General features: G+C 43.3%; 1 protein-coding gene across 3 annotated transcripts in view; it reads right to left on the minus strand.

Moving 5' to 3' along the window:
• The window catches only part of TBX15 (T-box transcription factor 15), a 100364-nt gene that overhangs the window by 20033 nt on the left and 60992 nt on the right, over positions 1-19339 (minus strand). For all 3 annotated transcript variants that reach the window (XM_051608437.1, XM_051608436.1, XM_051608438.1), the window contains exons 3-6: positions 13792-13893; positions 11832-12003; positions 11297-11464; positions 6982-7046 (exon numbers count right to left, since the gene is read on the minus strand). In XM_051608437.1, the coding sequence (XP_051464397.1) occupies positions 6982-7046; positions 11297-11464; positions 11832-12003; positions 13792-13893 (507 nt within the window). The remainder of the gene's footprint in view (positions 1-6981; positions 7047-11296; positions 11465-11831; positions 12004-13791; positions 13894-19339) is intronic.

Genomic DNA, 19339 nt, shown 5'->3' on the forward strand with positions numbered 1-19339 from the left:
AGGCCAGCTCACTAAAACCCGTGTTCTCCCAGTCTAGTTCAGTCATTAGATACCCTCACACATAACCTCCCTCTGCACCAGCATCTGACTTCTAGCTCTGCTTTTGTGACTCCCTTCCAGTAAAATCCAACCCCTAACAGGAGGGGGCTCAGGGAAGCAGTGAATGGGGGCTAAGGTTATTACCCCTGCCTCTGCCTGGAGCCTGCATCATTCTCAGCTCAGCTTGACTCAGTTTCTAGCTTTCTGTCTACCACTTTCTCCTGTAGCAATACAGTTCTTGCAAGTACTTCTAAAAGAAAATGTAAAAAGAGAATAGTCAGGAGATAACAAAATGAAAATCAGGAGCAATATACTGCTTTCAGTGGCTGGACTCTACTGTGCCTCTGAGCCCACAGAGGGTAAATGGCAGCACTGAGGGTACTGGAGCAGCTTGGAAAGCTGCTCTATTCCTGTCCTGTATGCCCACAGAAGGAAGGATGCCACCAGGGACCTTCTTCCTCCTGCTCCAGGGGAGCAGGTCTAGAACAGTTCCTTTGCTGTGGGCACTGCTCCTGACACCTTCCACTTTCCACACTGCAACTGCTGGCAGCATCCTTGTGGCTTCACCAGGTTCACAGTTTGCCATGTAATGCTCCAGGCAGCAATGCAGCCACAGGTACCTAAAGAATAGATGCCAAACTCCACAGCTGCCTTTAAGTGACCTCTTCCACCTCTTCCCTCTTCCTGCCCCAAATTAGAGTCCTTTACTGTCCCAGAGGTGTGCATAAGTTGAACATGCATTATAAAACACTCTTCCTAAGTATGTGTGTGATGGAGGTCAAAGCAATGTCCACTTCTCTTATACACAAATTTGGGTCCTTGTATACCAGATCAGCCTTCTTTCCCTCATTTGTGGTGTTGAGTTTTTTCTTAAATCTCTTTTTGGTGTTTCTGAAATAGTGTCTAAGCAGAACTTTCATATTTTTCCATGCGTCAGACAAGATCCACGAGACAGCAGCCTCCCATGCTAATGTGCTAGGCACATACCACCCCGTTTTGCCAATGACACCCATCTACAAGAATGCCAGAAGAAGGATCCAGAGAACTACAGGCCCATCAGCCTGACCAGGAAAAATCATGGAGATGCTCATCTTGAGTGCACTCATATGGCAACTGCAGGACAGCCAGAGGATCATGCCCAGCCAGCATAGCTTCAGAAAGGGCAGGTCCTGCCTGACCAACCTGATCTCCTTCTATGACCAGGTTACTCACCGAGTGGATGAGGGAGAGGCTGTGGATGTTGTCTACCTGGACTTTAGTAAAGCCTTTGATACCATCTCCCACAGCATTCTCCTAGAGCATGCTCCTAGAGCATGGCCAAGTTCTGGGTCCTGCACTTGGGTCACAAAAGCCCCAGGCAATGCTACAGGCTTGGGAATGAGTGGCTGGAAAGCTGCTCAGAGGAGAAAGGCCTGGGGTTGCCAGCAAAACACAAGCAAGCATTGTGCCCAGATAGCCAAGAAGGCCAACAGCAACCTGGCCTGCCTCAAGAACAGTGGTCAGCAGGAGTAGGGAAGTGATCCTGCCCCTGTACTCAGCACTGGTGAGGCTGCACCTTGAGTACTGTGTGCAGTTCTGGGCCCCTCACTGTAAGAAAGACATTGAGGTGCTGGAGAGAGTCCAGAAAAGGGCAATGAAACTGGTGAAGGGGCTGGAGAACAAGCCTTACAAGGAGCAACTGAGAGAACTGGGGTTGTTTAGCCTGGAGAAGAGGAGGCTGAGGGGAGACCTTACAGCTCTCTACAGCTACCTGAAAGGAGGTTGTAGAAGGTGGGGGATGGCCTCTTCTCCAAAGTGATGGGTGATAGGATGAGAGGAAATGGCCTCAAGTTGAACCAGGAAAAGTTTAGATTGGATTTTAGGAAAAATTTCTTTATTGAAAGAGTGGTCAAACATTGGAACAAGTTGCCCAGGGAAGTGGTGGAATCACCATCCCTGGAGGTGTTTGAAAGACGTGTAGGCATGGCACTTCAGGATATGGCTTAGTTGGCATGGTGGTGTTGGGTTGATGGTTGGACTTGGTGATCTTAGAGGTCTTTTCCAACCTTAATGATCCTATTAATGGAGTATTGCAGGAAAAAACCGGCAGCATCTTAGGTCAGAATGCACACCACCTTTGTGTGACCGATTTTACAACTCTATCCCTAACCTTTCAATATATTTTTCAGTTTGTCCTATAATGTATTCTTATTTTTGGAAAAAAAAAAAAAAAAAAAAAAAAGGTGCGGTGAGGGGGTGGAAATTAAGAAACTCCATCATCATCAACTCTAACAACCCTCTCTCCCAGAGCAGTTTATGATATTAGTGTGCTACCAAGATATCCAGAGCCACATCACAGACCTCCACCACAGGACTGAAGGGTAATGCACTCCTAGTCAGCAGAAATACTGAGTGCTATTCTGTGTGTGTTCCAGCCCCTAACAGGGAAAACAAAGCCCACCTGGCCTATGAAGAGACATTTTGGGACAGAAATAAATGCTGACCAAAAAAAAAAATAATTGTTTTCAGCTTTTCTGAAACCTCAGCAACTTCTTTTGGGCTTTGGTGAGGGCTGCTGGTACCAAGCATGCTGAACATTATCCATGTGGCATCCACTTTCTCTTCCAAAGAGCTGCACTGAAAAATTGACTTCAAACTGTCTATCAGGCCATAAACCCTCCCCTCTCACACCATCTTTATGAAGGAAGTAAAAAAAAAAAAAAGTATCAGAAGAGAACTCATTGCCAGCTTTATTTTAATAAGGTCAGTCCTTTAGAAGGTATCCAAAATTCTCTCTATTTCATTCATTTTTATTTTTTTTCTGGTGCTATAAAGTTTTAATAATAGGCAATAAATGAAACAGTTCCATTCTCTGGAAAATGAAAAAAGATGTACGAGCTATCTGTGCACCTCCATAATCCATCCCATATGGCTGACCTTGCCATTCCCACTGCACGCAGGATTCAGGTCATCGTTTCATTGTTCACTGGGGAAGCCAAACGACTGGCTCCAAGCACCCTCCTGGCTCTCTTACCCTAGACAAAAGCTCAAAGAGCATTTCCAACACAAACAACTTTTATCCACCTCAGCTGCCCACATCTGAAAGGGAAGTGCTGTTGCTTGCCTTCATCTTGTGTTTTTTTTTAATTCCCTCACCCTGCTGGGTTTCTTGATGGTTGTCCTTTCTGACTTCCTACTGGATAAGGAGGTCCCACAAGCATCCCACTGTCAAATGAACTTTACTCTGTCTCCAAAAATAGGCTCCGTGGCATTAAACCTGCACCCTCACCATCCAAACGTTTGGCTAGCTGAGCTCCATATGTCAAAAACTCTGGTTCTCAGTCTCTTGAAGCTCAGGAAAGGAAGCAAGGAGTACCTGCCTTGTGTGTACAGGATGTAGGTATCCCTTTCACCACCCGGACTCTTGTTTCACTTCTGCAGATGCACCATATGCTTTTGCAGATAAAGCAAAGATTATGTAGAGGGGATCTCTAATAAGCGGAAACTAAGGTTCAGCCTTCTAATACAGGCTGACCCCCTAATCCATCAAGGCTGTTGGCTCCATTGCTAAACACCATTAGTTAACATGGTTTGAGTGCTCAAAGACTGCAAAACAACATCCAGCTGCGGAGCTGTTTCCATCCTTCCCACTGAAATACCTCACTACTTCTCCCCACGCGAAGCCTGAGGCAGTCAGCTGTGAAAGGAGACAACCATGCAAACAACTAAAGGAGATCCAGGAAGGGATCCGTGAAAAGATCGCTCCCCCAGATGGATACAGGCAGTGACACAATGATGGGGTGTCCCAGAACAGCACATTTTTAGCAGTCTCTTGTACTAAAGAAGTGAGACCACAGTCACAGGGAACCAAAGGGGAAGGCTGTGAGCTGACAGAAGTAAAAGATTTAAAAGGGAAACTAGTTTTAAAAACAACAGTCAATCCCATAATTTCTGCAGCAGTTACTAACAGTAACAACAGTAAAACGGTATCAAAATAAGAAATAAATGAAGGAAACACATCCCTCTCCATTTCATGCAAAACCCTCCAAACAAAGCAGAAAGGAAATGTCCTAGGGAAAAAGTGGCCTAATTCTCCCACCGTGCTCTGGTATTTTTCCGTTGTTGGTGTGTTGGTCCTTTTCCCATCATTTGATGGGAAATAAACTCTAGGCATGACTCTGATTCAGTAGCCCAGTGTCGCTGGGATATGATGCCCCAGAGCAGCCACAGACATTCTGTGGCCCCTGCTGCTGCCACACTTTTTTTTTCTTTAAGACCTTAAAGAGCAAATCCCTTGGACATACACTTGACTGCTTCACAAATGGCCCTTTTTCAAGTTACCCTGTTTCTTTTTCAAAGTGGGCCTACATTTTCAGTGGGATGACCTCCAGCTCCAGCTTGATGGACTGTAGCTGACCAAAGTTGTGAGGATGTGGGAAGCTACGGATCATCATGATGATCACACAGGTTGACCACCAATCCTGATGAGATGAAAAACTCACAAGGGGAAGAGGAACCAGCCAGCATGGTTTTAAAAAGTCCCATTTGCAGAGGCCTTTCCTCTCACAGCTTGGACCTTAAGGCTTTTCCCCATTCCATGTGTACATCCATGCATGTGTCCTCTTGAAAGGGAGCAGCTGAGCCTTGGAGTGTCCTCTGCTAGTTGCCAACTGCGATGCAACCTTAGTCAGAGTCCTGCTTGTGAGGCAGGCGCCTGACTGCTGTATATGCTTGCAAATACCTTTGCCTGTTTTTTCTTCCCAAAGCCTCAGGCTGCTCTCTTTGATGTGTAATACCTTAAAGATTTTAATTCCTCTTTACATCAGCAGAGAGCCCTACTGAGCCCTCCCCGCAGCTGCAGCCATGTAGCAATTTCCTGCCCTTTCTTAAATCAATGAGCCACAAAGATCAGTAATTCCCAACCTTTTCATGAAACTGTCCAAATTCACTGAGGTCGGACCTTATTAATGCCTTCCATGTTCATCTAGCCCACCATGTACCTGGAACTGTATCAATCCCTCTTCTAAGCCCAGCCTCCAGTGCAGCTGCATCTCTGCACACAGGGAACACCTTTACCCAGTGTCTACACTACTTCCCCCACCCAGAAGAGAAGAGCAGAGTAAGTCCCATATGCCTTAAGTATCAAAACTAGAGCTCATGGTAGAAATTAAATAAGGGCGGTAACATCCTTTTGCAGAGCTTAAAGTAAGATGAGAGCAGAGGAGCTGAGTAGAACGTGGCTGGGTCAGTAAGGTGTCATCTTTTTGACCACAGAACGTGTAGCATTGAAAGGGGTGATGGGAACAGGGGGCACTCGCCCAGTCACTGAACACTTCCCACACAAACCATGAGTGAGGCAGAGGTCCTGGTGAGCATGCAGAAGAGAAGCATGCAAGTGAACACTGAACTACAGTGCCCATGGGGACAGCAAAGGAGGGTTATGCACATGGCTTTCACTCTGGTCTGCACACTCAGAGCCTTGCTTTCCAACCCTAGGGTTCTTGTAGTCATATATGTCTAATTCTGTAATTAATGTAATGATTAAAGCCTTTGCCATGCTGATTTAGAGGATACCCACATCATGTAGATCTGAAAGACTGAGATCTGCTGCACACTCCGCTGGATTCATGAATGGCAGAAAAAGTTGAAACTTTTTGTTTGGACTTCATTATTTTTTTGATAACTCTGTAATGTCTTTTACTAATACAATAGTTTTGGTGGTTTGTTGTGGTGGCTTTTTTTTAAACTTCCTGTTTTACTATTGTGTTGTTAAAATATAATGTATTCTAAATAATGTATAAGGTTTTCTACTTAATCTTTTCATAAAAATCCTGACAAAATTAAGCAAGTCAAAATGAAAAAAAAAAATTGAGAAAAACTGAAATAGTTTGAAACTTGTATGTTCTTGCACCTCTATCCTGCAAAGCTATCAGAAACTTTATTTTTCTTCTAATAAAAAACAAGTATTTGTGTTCCAGGTTTGTGAATTCCCTGTGAAAATTAAAATTTTAAGATCTCCTTCAGCCTGCTCTACATAGAATAACTAACAAGCAAAAGTGTCTAGGTCTCCTTTCCTGCAATTTTCACTATTTTGCAGTGTTAGCCTGTGACCTATTGATTAATCCTCCATTTTTCTATGTTCTTCATTTTAGTAACAAAAAAATTTATATTTTTAACAAAATTCTACAGTATCTTTACAAGTTAATTTATTTTACCTAATTCTTTGAATATCATGGCACCATATCAGTAACACATGAGCAGTTTATCATATGATGGTTCAGGTTGGAAGGCATCTTAAAGATTCATTACTAATAACTTACCAGAGACTCTAAATAACATTTGAAATCTGTTTCTCAATGACAAATGGAAAAGCTCAGAGGAACATGGAAATAACAGAAACAAGTGTAAATAAATTAATCATTTAACAGAAAAAACAAAACAAACAAAAAAAAAACCCCACAAAAGAGCAGCAAAATTTATATACAAATGAAAACAGCCTTGAAGATAGCAGCAACATCAGAGGTATTGAGGTAGCAATGAACAGGAAATTACAGCAAAAAAAGTAGGGCCACAGAAAAAATTTTGTCAAGAAGGAAAGCAGTAAGTTATCTTTACAGATATGTTGTCTAAGAACATCTAAAACTCCCTGTCAAGGTCTGGGACTGCAATAGGCAGGCAGAGGTAGGAGCAGCACAGGAGGAGACTTCTAAGAAGAAATGAGTTCAGTCCTGCTGACTACCTTGGGAAGTATTTTCTAAGGAAACCATCATTCTACACTGGATCTGTTTAGTCAAAGTAAAACAGTCCTTCTGATTCCTCTAAGAAAGAGTCTACAGCAAACTTCTCCTGTAAAAATGAATTAGGATCACAGAAAGCCTTCCTTGGCCTTCGACACAGCCCTGTGCACTCATCAGGGGAAGGAGAGAGCAGATCAGTGAGGAAACACAAAAAAACAACTCTTACCTGTTTCTCCCAGAATCTCTGAAACCTTTAGCGAAGGGGTTTCTGTCAATTTTTAATCTGGTGATCTACAAAGGAAGAAAAAGCGAATCAGTTGATCTCCCCAGTTTTTTCTTTCTTTCAACAAGTGAAAATTAATGATGTCTACCACTCTTGTCCAAACCACCTGGAAGACAGTCTTTCACACATTTCCCCAAAATTATATTAAAGTTGCCCTTCCTGCCAACTAAAGTTGCTAAGACTATCTGCTTAGCAAATGAATGGTGCCAGAGGCAGAAATCTGGCAGCATCAGGAAACCTAGCACAGTGCTGGGGCTGAGAAGCTGCTCCTAAAGGAGAAGCACACCTTGGGCCCAGGCGTGAAAGCCCAGGAGTTTATGACTCAACAATAGCCTTGGGAAACAGGCCTACTGCTCAGATTTGGCTGGTACCTGGGTTATTCCAGCCTCAACACTCTAAATACCCAGGCAGCTGGGTGCACTCATGGACCTTCAAACAATATTAAGGAGAAAAAGGCCAGAACAGCACAGCCTATCCAAAGAGGGCAGCTGGCCACCCAGTCATGTACAGAAGATGCTGCTGTTCTGCTTCAAGGGTTTTCTGGTCTGGAAACCTTTTTTTTCCTTTCTTTCTTTTTTCTTCTTCTAAAAAAAAAAAAAAGACAAAAGCTGGACTTAGTGATTTTTGGGGAATCTTCCTTCCTGCTTTATTTTTAGACATGAATCTCATGTTGGTAATTATGGAAAATAATATTGGGATTTTGACCCTACAGCCCATGGCATCATACTGCCTGTTGGCTATTCCCCAGCCCCATGTGTCACAAGAGCTTCCCTATACCAGTCTTACCTTGTGCCAGAGACTTCGTCTCTGGAGTGAGAGTGAGATCTCCAGATCTCATCATTTTGAGGTGTTTTTGCTGAAACTGCTCAAAAGGTAATAGTATAATACAGACTGACCTGAAGGGGATTTGCAGGTGGTTTGTTTCCATCAGAACCAAGCCCTTACTCTGGATATTAACCTCAAATCTGGAATGCAGCTCCTATTTTTGCAGAAGCTTAATGTGTGAACTTAATTTCTGCTAGCCTGACTTTGCAGCTGTCCAGGGACTTGTGTGTACAGAGACAGATATGTTCTGCAGAGGATGGAATTACAGCAGAGGGAATCCCTGTGGTGGATTTACTAACATTTTACGATTGTTTCCAGAGATGCTTCTCCCAGTAAGGCAAAGCTTTACAGCCACTGAAGGGCATGCAGGCAAATTCAGGGGATTTAAATTTAATTTTTAATGAAAAGGTTTCTCAAGTCCATCAGAAACTCCTTCACTTACATTTTTATAATCCACCCAGCAATTTGGCAGGGCTAAAATGCCCAAATGTTTGGAATTCAGAAAGACAGAAAGAAATTTCAGTTTTTCTTCACAGTGAGGTAGGTGGCTTACAGAGTCAGTGCCTGACAGAGATCGCTTCCCTAGCACCTCCCTTACCTGCATAATTATGTCTTATAGGTCTGGTAATTAGAGAAGAACAACGAGTTTCTTTCCTGTCATTCCTTCTCCTTTCTCTATCCTCTTTCCATGTCTGGTCAACAATTACAAGTTTGTGGTGTTTGGGCAAGGGGGGCAGGAAATTTCAAATGCTGCAATGACAGCAAACCTACCATCACTTTGCAGTATTTTTTATCTGCTGGAATACTTGATTCATTTTCGACTCCAGTTTAAGTCAATTCAAGAGGACCAGGCAGAGAAAAAGTTAGAAATGCACATCCAGAAGCAGTCATGGGAGCACTGCAGCGAGCACATGTGATCTCTCTTAAATTTTGCAAAATAAAAACTCTGTAACAGTTCACCAAATTGTTGCAATTCACAATTGTTATAAATTGGCTAAATACTACAATCTGCCCTGAGCTGACTCGACATGGGTCTGTCTCTCAGTTCAAGAATAATAAATATAATTACACAGACTGAGTTCATTAAGTCATTCTTCAGAAGCACAGATGTTGTCATGGAAAAAATATTTACTTCACCATTTCTGACTCAAGATTTTTCTGCAATTTATGGCAGAAAATTGTATAACTTATTTCCCTAAAAGACTTGATAACAGATGATTTTTCTTCCAAGCTGGTTCATACCCTCATCCTAGCTTATAACAGTACCTTTTCTTTCTAAGTGGACACACTATTGACATGGCAAAAAGCTCCACCGGCGTGGCTGGGAAAAAATTGCCATGACTGGGAAAAAATTATCTTACACAGCCCTTATAATGTCATCACAACCCCTGCCCCAGGAAGGAGAATGGCAGGAAAGGGGAATGGGGTGTGCACAGTACCACTCACCTGAGAATAAAATAGGGAGTACATGTACATGAATAAGAGAAGAGGAGCACACCGAGCCCAAAGCATGACAGGGGCGGTGTGCAGGCTGAGAGGAATCCCCGAGGCAGAGATAACCGGCAGATGAGCAATACATAAGGAGATTGCAAAAGGAATGGGTGGATATAAGGAGCACTCAATGCGTGCAATGAACTTGCCTGCAGAAGCCATGAATCAGGCCACCTTCTCCAAGACTAGAGCATAGCCTGTCACTGGCCACTGAAGGAGCATGCAGAGTAAATGTGAAATCCACAGCAAGGCCTTTCCACGTTTTTGCTAGTGGCTCAAATGCTTACGTTCTTGAATGCATACATTCTCAAATGCTCATGCTTTTCCTGCAATTAATACCCTCTTAAAAATACCATAGCTTTGGAGAAAATAGGGATAGATAGGGAATTCTGTAATCAAACACCAGTGTGCACTGAGATTACATTTCTTAGTGTTACCCAGAGGGACCTTAACAGGCTGGAGAGGTGGGCCAGTGCCAACCTCATGAAGTTCAACCAGGCCAAGTGCAAGGTCCTGCACTTGGTTCAGCACAACCCCAGGCACAAATACAGGCTGGGGGAAGAATGGCTGGAGAGCAGTCCTGAGAAGGACTTGGGGGTGGTAGTAGATGAGAAGCTCAACACGAGCCACCAGTGTGTGCTGGAGTCCAGAGAGCAACTGCATCCTGGGCTGCATCAAAAGAAGTATGGCCAGCAGGGCCAGGGAGGGGATTCTGCCCCTCTGCTCTGCTCTGGTGAGACCCCACCTGGAGTGCTGTGTACAGCTCTGGTGCTCTCAGCACAAGAAAGACATGGAGCTGTTGGAGAGGGTCCTTAGAGGGCCACCAAGATGATCCAAGGCCTGGAGCACCTCTGCGATGAAGACAGGCTGAGAAAGTTGGGGCTGTTCAGCCTGGAGAAGAGAAGGCTCCAGGGAGACCTTATAGCGCCTTCCAGTACTTGAAAGGGGCTACAGGAAAGCTGGGGAGGGGCTTTTCATCAGAGAAGATAGTGATAGGACAAGGGGTAATGGTTTTAAACTGAGAGAGGGGAGATTTAGGTTAGATATTAGGAAGAAATTCTTCACCGTGAGGGTAGTAAGGTCCCAGAACAGGTTTCCTAGGGAGGTTGTGGAAGCCCCTGGAGGTGTTCAAGGCCAGGTTGGATGAGGCTTTGTGCAGGCTGGTCTAGTGTGAGGTGTCCCTGCTCATGGCAGGGGGGTTGGAACTTGATGATCTTTGAGGTTCCTTCGAACCTTAATGATTTTATGATGACTAGTTTAAGAAAAAGGGCAGATCAAAGGACAGTAGTCAAGGTCTCTACAGATAGGATCCCACCATGGCAAAATCTTTTCTTCAGGATATCTGGAGTCAATAGTAACACTCTCCACTGGGAACTGTGCAAAAACTGAATCAAATCATAGAATCATAGAATGGCTAGGGTTGGAAGGGACCCTAAAGATGTGAACTATATTAATGTGAATTAATACACGGACTACTGCTGCTTATGTTCAAAGGCTTCTTTTGTCAACAAATTGGTAAGATTGTTCCTCTCTACAAGTTTTTTCTTCCCAGCTAGTAAAAAGACCAGCTATGTGTTTTCTTCGTGAGATAACAGAGATGGACTACTTGTACTGCCTTAAAATTACAGTGGGGACAGGACACTGTAGTTTATACCATAAGGTAGCAAGAAAACATGAACACAATGCATTTGTTTACAGTTGATCTCATCTACTTTACAGTAAAAACTGCAGGCACCTTTTCTGCCAGGTGGTTTTCTGGCTAGACACCTCATATTTACATAGTACTCCATTGCAAACATTTTCTTTTTGTGCAGAAAAAACAACAACCCAGTGATTCTGAAAAGTTTACACCATTCTTGAGCTACATTTCTTATGTCTGAAGCATGAAAGCACATGAATATTTTTATGAACACCCAAAAAAAGGATCCTGAAGGTTCTTTACCTGTTGGTTTTGGTAGGCTGTCACTGTGGTGAAGACAGTCTCAGGGAAGTTGAAGGTTTTCACCCCATCTCCTGAAGGAACTGGCTTTGTAGGAGAAAGATCACTGCTAAAATCCTTGCGGATGACATGAACACGGGGCTGGTACTTATGCATTGAATGTAAAATAATCTGAAGAGAAAGCAAAAGAAGGAAAAATGTGTTAAATTCTTTTTTTAATATTCTACTCTACATCCAGATGTACAAGGAAGCAGGGATGGAGTAAGTGCTGATATGAAGAAAATCACCCTTCTCTTACAAGCATACATGAGACAAAGTTTGTGTCGGGACCAGAGAGGAAGGTGCTTCATCAATTTATAGGACAAAGCAATGTTTTGAAGAAAAGCATTGAAGTAAGGAAAAGTCCTCCATAACTCTGGAGAGTAGCTATAGATTGTGCTCAGCAGGACACGGAAGCATCAAAGCATCAGCAGAACCCTTTGTAGTCTGAGAGGAGTGAGGCTGGGGAAGCAGGCACTAGGATTAGCATTTTACTTACGTGGCCTTGATCATCAAGCTCGTTGTTGGTCAGCTTGAGCTTGTCAAAACTGACCACCTGCCTCATCCAGGTGTCTCCAGAAGCCAGCGAGTCAGGGTGGATATAAACCCTTGGGGGCACTGGGGAGTCAGCGTTACCAGCCACCATCCACTTGGAACTGTGATACACATACCTGAAAGAGGAAGGGGAGATGGCTAAGGGAAGTTGTCACTCACTGGAGGAACATTTCTAGGGCTCCCCCTCCCCTGCCACCCTACCACACACACCCCAAGCTCTTATTTGCAGTCAGGGGAGAATGTGCTTTATTGCAACCTCCTACCTTCTAAATGAAAGCCAGATTACCCTGAGCCACTTGTTCAGACTTGATTCCTTATTAAAACCACCTTTGCAGTTATTTTCCATGTAAAACGCTGCCACATGTGCCTTCTCAGCTCCTTAACCCTCTCTGAGCCAGAGGAAGAGGCAGGAAAATATGGGTAAACAAAGCCCTCTCTGAAAATATTAAAAAATGCCCTGTAAGTTCCAGAAATCTGCTCTGGCTGCCATGCCAGACTGTGCAAAACATGTGTCTTCAGCCAGAAAGGGCAAAATCCAATGGATACCACTAGAACAACAGATAAAACAGAATTTCTGGTTGAAAATGTTGCAAAATAGGAAATTCCATATAGTATTACAAATGTTGGCATTAGAGGGAAAAATAATTTTTATATTCCTGATCTTTTACGATCTAATGTGTTCCGGATCTACCCATCCTCTTTATGCCATAAATTTCTCTACCCCAGCTTTGCCTAGATACCTTTTTTTCTTTCTGTCCTGTGCCTCCTAAAGCCTAAAGAATTTCACAAACAGTTCTGCTAACACCTCCAAGTTTTGCCCTGTGCTGCCCCTCACTGGGTCTCTACTCAGCTCTGGTAAGCTATTTCAGTCCTCACCTACAAACAGTGACTCATTTCCTGTATTTTCACAAGAAATGAAAAAAAATCTGGAATCTGTTCCTTCCATTGCTAGTTTGCTCTAGCAGAGCAAGAAACAAACTATATGAAAATATATTTCTTTTCAATGATAATGCTGTCAGAACCACACTCAAAGAAAGGGGAAAACCATCCAGCTGAGTATCAGACACTATCTTGATGCTTCCCAGGAAATGCATTTTTCTGAAAAACACTCTGCACTATCTGAGAACAAAAATATAACATTTAGCATCTGAAGCAGAGGATCAGTTCTTGAATCCTTGAAATGTGGTGCAGTCAAGACTATTTGGGGAAAAGACTTGCTCTCAAAGGTCTTTCAATGAGTACAGATAAATCACCACTGTCTGGATAGTTTTCTGGGATGTAGAGAACCATGAGTTTTCCAGAGGACTTTTTAAGATCAAGAAACCCAGTAATATCAGAGAAAAATCTTCTTTCTGTCAGCTCAGCTCAGCTTAAATCCCTGGTGGATATTCACCAGAGGATTCCTCAATGGCTCCACACTGTAAGTCAGGACCCATATCCCCATGTTCCCTGCTCTGCTGGATAGTGAATGCTTTTTTATAAAAAACACCCATTTAAGTTCAGGCCAGATCTTAGATGCTCATCTTGGTTCAGCTGCTACTTGCCGATTTCTTTCTTGCTGAAGTAATTTTAGAGGCTCCAGATTCCCCATTGATAACTCCAGTCATCCGTTCCCTCCAACAGCCAGTGCTAATCATGTCAACTGTGAAATTAATGCTAGAGATCCCCCTGATTAAAAACTGCTGTTTGAAAAGAGCAAGATTTCAATCCAAAAGAGCAAGAGAGTATATCAAACCTCTGGATTTTGTTTCATTACTGTGGTCAAATTAACTATGTTGGTGTAAGTCAAGATGGTCTCCTCCAACATACCTTTGCAGGGGTGTGTAATAGCATGTGTTTATTCCTAGGCTGTCATGGACAGTAAGTTCTCACAAAGTTCCTACCTCTGCACCTAAAAAGCTTACCTGTATCTCTTGTTATCCACAGGCACAATGTCCATGGCAATATAATACTGCTGGTGGGGATCCAAGCCTGTAATTTTCACTCTCATGGCTGGAAACATTCTCCTAGGAGAAGAAGAGTAGAAATAAGGAAGAAAATGGTGAATAAGGAATCTGAAGGAGGCTCCTTAGACCTCTCTCTGACTTCAGGAGCATGCTACTTTACATAGCCAAGTTCTTGGCATGGTTCCTCTGGTCTTGGTGTGAGAAGAAAAGACTGTGCTGGCAGGGGTTTGCATCTGAACATTTTTCCCACTTAAGTGAAGGGGTAGCAGGATAGCAACCTGTGGGCAACAAAACACTCCCAGTCAAGCATTCTTGTCTGTTCCAAGCTCCTAATAGACGGTTCTGCTATGCTCCACACAAATTGTCCTCTCTAGGCATTTCCAGGATGGACAGTGTACCTTCTTCCTGCTGTTTTTCCTGCTGACCACCCATCTCTAATTATTCTCTCATATTCCATTAAACACAGCATCACTTTGGTTCTCTTTTTTGAGAAAGTCACATTTCGGTATATAGTTTGATAGTACTGAAGTAGTAGTTAAAGCAAAACCGTCATCCTGAAAGATCCTCTTACTCTTGTGCTTATAGTTGCTTAAGAAAAACTGTCCATCAAATTAATGTGCTTATTAGGCATATATTTCAATTTTAACAGTAACACCAGCATTATTGTCATGGTTTCCTTCAAAAAGTGTTGTCTTTTCTATGTTACATGATCCAGATCTGTCTTAAGCATTTTCCTTTGACTGGCAAGTTATGAAACTCTACACCAGTAAGAATCAATTCCCAGCCTTTTTGTTTCTTGTCTGAGCACATATTTAGCTCTGCTGTGTCCTAGTCACTGTTCCAGAGGTGTTTGCAGCTAGGCAATTATTTCAGAAGAGAATAGCTCAGAACAATTTTAACCTCAAAGCATGTCAGTGTCAGTGTGGCTATGGCATAATTTATCCTTCTTAAAAATTTTCTGGTTGCCAGTAGTTCAATTGCCATTCTACACTCCCCTCCAACAGCATGCTGAGTGAATTGTTTATGCCATATTATATTTGCAACTAATGTGGTATTTTAATGTCTTCATAAAATATGAGGAGCAGGGCTGACGAAGTGCAAAAGGAAATGAGCAGCAGAGCACTGAAAGAAATCCACCACTGTTTTGCTGTTAAGTCAAACCTGAGCTCTACTTGAGTGCCTCCTCAGATTTTATCTGAGAAAACCTTGAGCTGAGGCCCTACAGGATGTTGTTACTCGATTGCATGACTTCTACCCAGAGGATATGAGCTTTGGTAGAAGAAATCCTGAAAGTACTGGATGCTCAGAGGATAGTTTGGATGGAAGGAGGATAGTAAAAAGGGATTTAAAATCACAAGGCCAAATCATGGAAAAGTGTGCCAGAAGTGTTTGTCCACTGTTTCTAGGGGCCATCCCTAGAAGCCATTGTGACACTTTCTATTTAGTGAGAGGCAGGGAAATGTCAAAGAAGAGGATTTGGATCTCCCCCCAACATTGCTGTTTCTCAAAGTATTACCAGTAGGCACAGCCTGGAGGAGGAAAGAAAGAGGAAAGTGTTTGCCAACATCTCCAAACATATCCCTAAAAATTTGCACTGAAGGGATGCAAACATGAGAAGCTATTTTACTCTTTTCCATGTAGGCTACGTATACCCACTTGCAGAAAAGGGTGGGAAGAAGGAGGCTGGTGCTCAGCCTTCGCCCTACCCACAGCTCTTCCATTTCAAGCCACTAAGAAGGAAAGTTCTAACCTCCTAGTAATATCATCTGCCTTTGAAAAGGGCATTTAACATGGGGGTGGGTAGACCATCACCCCATAGCTGCTGGAGCCCAGCTAACCTGAGTTATGAAAGACACAAAACCGTCAGAAAAAAATTGTCTGCAGAAACCCTTCAAGGAGAGAGCAGATTTGTGCAACTGATGGTGTGAGTTTGCTAGCTGAATGATTTGGGAGTTAAAAAAATGAATAACGGATTAGTCCATGGTGGCTTGAGGACATTACCTTGTTTCTACCACAATGGCTCATTAAATCATTAAATACCCAAGCCAAATGGGTACAGGATGTGGCATTTTACAGCCCAGCTCCTTAATTGGAGAGAGGTAGCTTGAGAGCAGCTTAAAAGATAGGTCATGTTTCAGAAGGTTGATGAGAAACCCTGGATTAAATCTGAGGCTCTTTGGGTAGAAGTCTGTGCACTGTGTTGGGAAAAGGGAACACTATGTGTCCCAAGAAGCTCTCTCCAAATCCATAGCCCTGTGTAAACTTGCAGTATAGCCTGTGGTGTTGTTTGCTTATGAAATACCTTGTAAAAAATGACCGCAGACCATTCAACAGGCTTAGAGGCTGATCTCTAAAATGATCAGAGAGAGCTCGGCTGATCCCTCTGCTTTCTCAAAGGTTTAAGTGTACTTTTAAAGTTTTGTAAATTATTACTGGTTTGCTTTTTCTGTGGGTGTAAAAGTAACTGAAGTTTGTTTGCCACAGCGGTATAGCCTGGAACTGCCACAGCCACTCTCTGGCAGCACTGCTGCCTGGAAAGGGGAGAATGGAAAAGGCAGAGGCAAACAGCGGCGACTTAGGGATGTACTCAGGTGTAATCCTGGCTAAGTCCCTGTCTCTGGTGTCTCCTCTCGGCTGGCTCTTGGCCTCCAAGAGGCATCAGCCCTATAGAAAATGGGAGGCTCAAAGGTTTGGAAGGAATTCAGGCCAATATGGCTGTATTAATAAACAGTCAAGAACCTTTCATCTAGAAAGATATCAGCTAGCTTTACAGTCCACAGCTACAGACATGAAGGCTGTCTGTTTTCATAGGAACACATGGTGACATCTGATATACTTTAGGAGGAGGTTTTATATCAGCAGCAGTTTGGGATGATCAAGTTATTTATATGTTAGCTTTACCACTCAGCAGGAAAACAGTCTTCCTAAACATAGACTGTGAACTTACACACAGTGCCCTTTTAGGGGAAATTTGATGTCATACATAATAAGTTACTACAATTACTTTAGGACCACTTAGAAGTGTTTTAAGAAGCATTTTTGTAAGAACCATGTGCCTACAGTCTACTCAATTCCTGCCTCCTTCCATAATGGGAATGAGGTTTATGAAACTGAATGTGAAGAAAATTAATGATCTATGAAGATCTCCAAAACTTGATTAAAATAGCATTTGTTGGCTCAGTAGTGCACAGGGGAAGGGATGGGATTAATGCCTTTCTGTTTCTCTCTGCAGTGTGGGAATGTGTAGAGGACATGTTTGTATTGAGAGTAAAGGCTCAGGGCAGGGTTGGAGAGCAAAAGGATTTATTGTTTATGAGGGAGAGTGAGCCCAGCAGATCTCAGTAGCTCCCGAAGGAGACATTTTTCTGGAACTGGAGAAAGCTTGTCTGGCCCACTGGGCCAGGACCTCTGGGCAGCAGTTTGGTAGCTATAGTCTGCCAGCTCTCGCTCTGAGAAGTCCTTTCCATGGGCCCCTTCAGCATCTACAGAGCTTCACAACATCTCCACTGCTGTCCCTAACTGCAGAGTACCATGGGGCCCTTTCTTCCTTCCATTGGAAATAAAAACCCCCAACATTTGGTAATGCAAACAGCCCCACATACACATTTCAAATAACTCAGATTCATGGTTTCAGGGAAGCTTTGGAAAAAAATAAAGAATCTTTAAACCTATCAGGGGGCACAAAGGAGTCAGGAGAGGACAAGGTCACCTGTTCCACTCACTGCTGGCTTTTTCCACTCTTATTATGAGCCTGGCCTCAGCACTTAGGTTTGAGCCATCCCACAGTACAGGTATGATGATTATGATACAACAGGTGAGATAATTTCTCTCATTGTCAAGATGAGATCTTGGCTCTGTGACAGGTAGAACCTGGGTCCCCAAAGAAATACCTCCTGGCTGTGTTTCTGTGCATGGTCACACTTGTATAACCACCCCCACAAACAGGAGGCAGCACTTCCCTCCCACAGCACACCTCCAAACACACTTTGTAGTGCAGCCCCCAGTAACAACTGCACATTGCTTTCCCCTTTGGGCAGCACATCCCTTCAGTGGTTAACTAACAGCTAACTAACTGGGTACATGCATGTTTACTATTTGTGAAGGAGAGTAGAGAAAAAGAGTTAAAGGTGGTTTTAGGACTAGTTGCTTAAAGCTGGGGTTTAAAGTTGAAGTTCTTTGCTTTTTCATAGATTATAAGGCAAAGCAAAAAAGGAGATAAAGGTTATTGCAGATTTGAATGCACTGCAGCTGACAGAAAAACATTTGTATCTTTTCCACAAAGAACAAAGGAGTCTTGTTATAAGCATCTTACTTATTAATAATGACGTTCTGATGGAAAGGAAGAAATGGGAAGTTCTAAGGGGACTGAAGTAGGTTTATGGAAACAGGCAACAAAAGACATCTATAGATACAGCATCAAGAATAGAAAACATAAAGCAGAATTAAATGTGAGTAGGAGTCTGAAAGTTAAAAAGTATTGTAGGCCTGACGTAGGCAGGATATAGCTCCAGAAGTATGTTTGAAATGAGAACGTAGGTTGGAAACTAACATTACAAAGTAAGAGCAAAAAGACATTGTGGGGTCAGGCAGGAACCAAGCAGTGCCTTACGAGTCACAGAAAATTAAAGAGCAGCTGTACTTACACGCAACTGAGACTGTAATTATAAGGCCTTTCAAAACAAGCAAGCCTTAGAGGCCAGCAGGTCAAGGGAGATGATTCTCCCCTTCTACTCTGCTCACATGTGACCCCACCTGGAGCACTGTGTACAGTTCTGGAGCCCCCAACCCAAGAAGGACATGGAATTGTTGCAGTGAGTCCAGAGAAGGGACACAAAGATGATCAGAGGGCTGGAGCACCTCTGCTATGAAGACAGGCTGAGGCAGCTGGGGTTGTTTAGCCTGGAGAAGAGAAGGCTCTGAGGAGACCTCATAGCGGCCTTCCAGTACCTGAAGGGGCTACAGGAAAACTGGGGAGGGACTTTTTACAAGGGCAAGTAGTGAGTGGACAAGGGTTAATGGATTAAAACTTGAAGAGGGGAGATTTAGATGAAACATTGGGAAGACATTCTATAGTGTGAGCATGGTGAGACCCTGGCACAGGTTGCCCAAGGAAGCTGGGGGTGCCTCATCTCTGGAAGTGTTCAAGGCCAGGTTGGATGGGGCTCAGAGCAACCTGATCTAGTGGGAGGTGTCCCTGCCCATGCAGGGGGGTTGGATCTAGATGGTCTTAAAGGTCCCTTCCAACAGAAACCATTCTGTGATTCTATGATATGACTCAAACAGGGTTTCCAAAGAGAAAGCAACAAGACGAGCAAAATATTCCATGGCAGAGGAAGAAGTTGGAAATTACACTGTGTGCCTCTCACCATTTCGGTAAGTAGTATGAAATCTTCAGGAAATAACACCAGTTCTGCCATTTTTGCCAGAAATCATGCAATGGGATCGTATGTCACGTATCATATATGGAGAAAAAGGACTGCTAGACTCAGCAGTCACCTGTCACCGA

This window comes from Apus apus, chromosome 1 (assembly GCF_020740795.1).
Source record: "Apus apus isolate bApuApu2 chromosome 1, bApuApu2.pri.cur, whole genome shotgun sequence".
Taxonomy (NCBI): Eukaryota; Metazoa; Chordata; class Aves; order Apodiformes; family Apodidae; genus Apus; species Apus apus.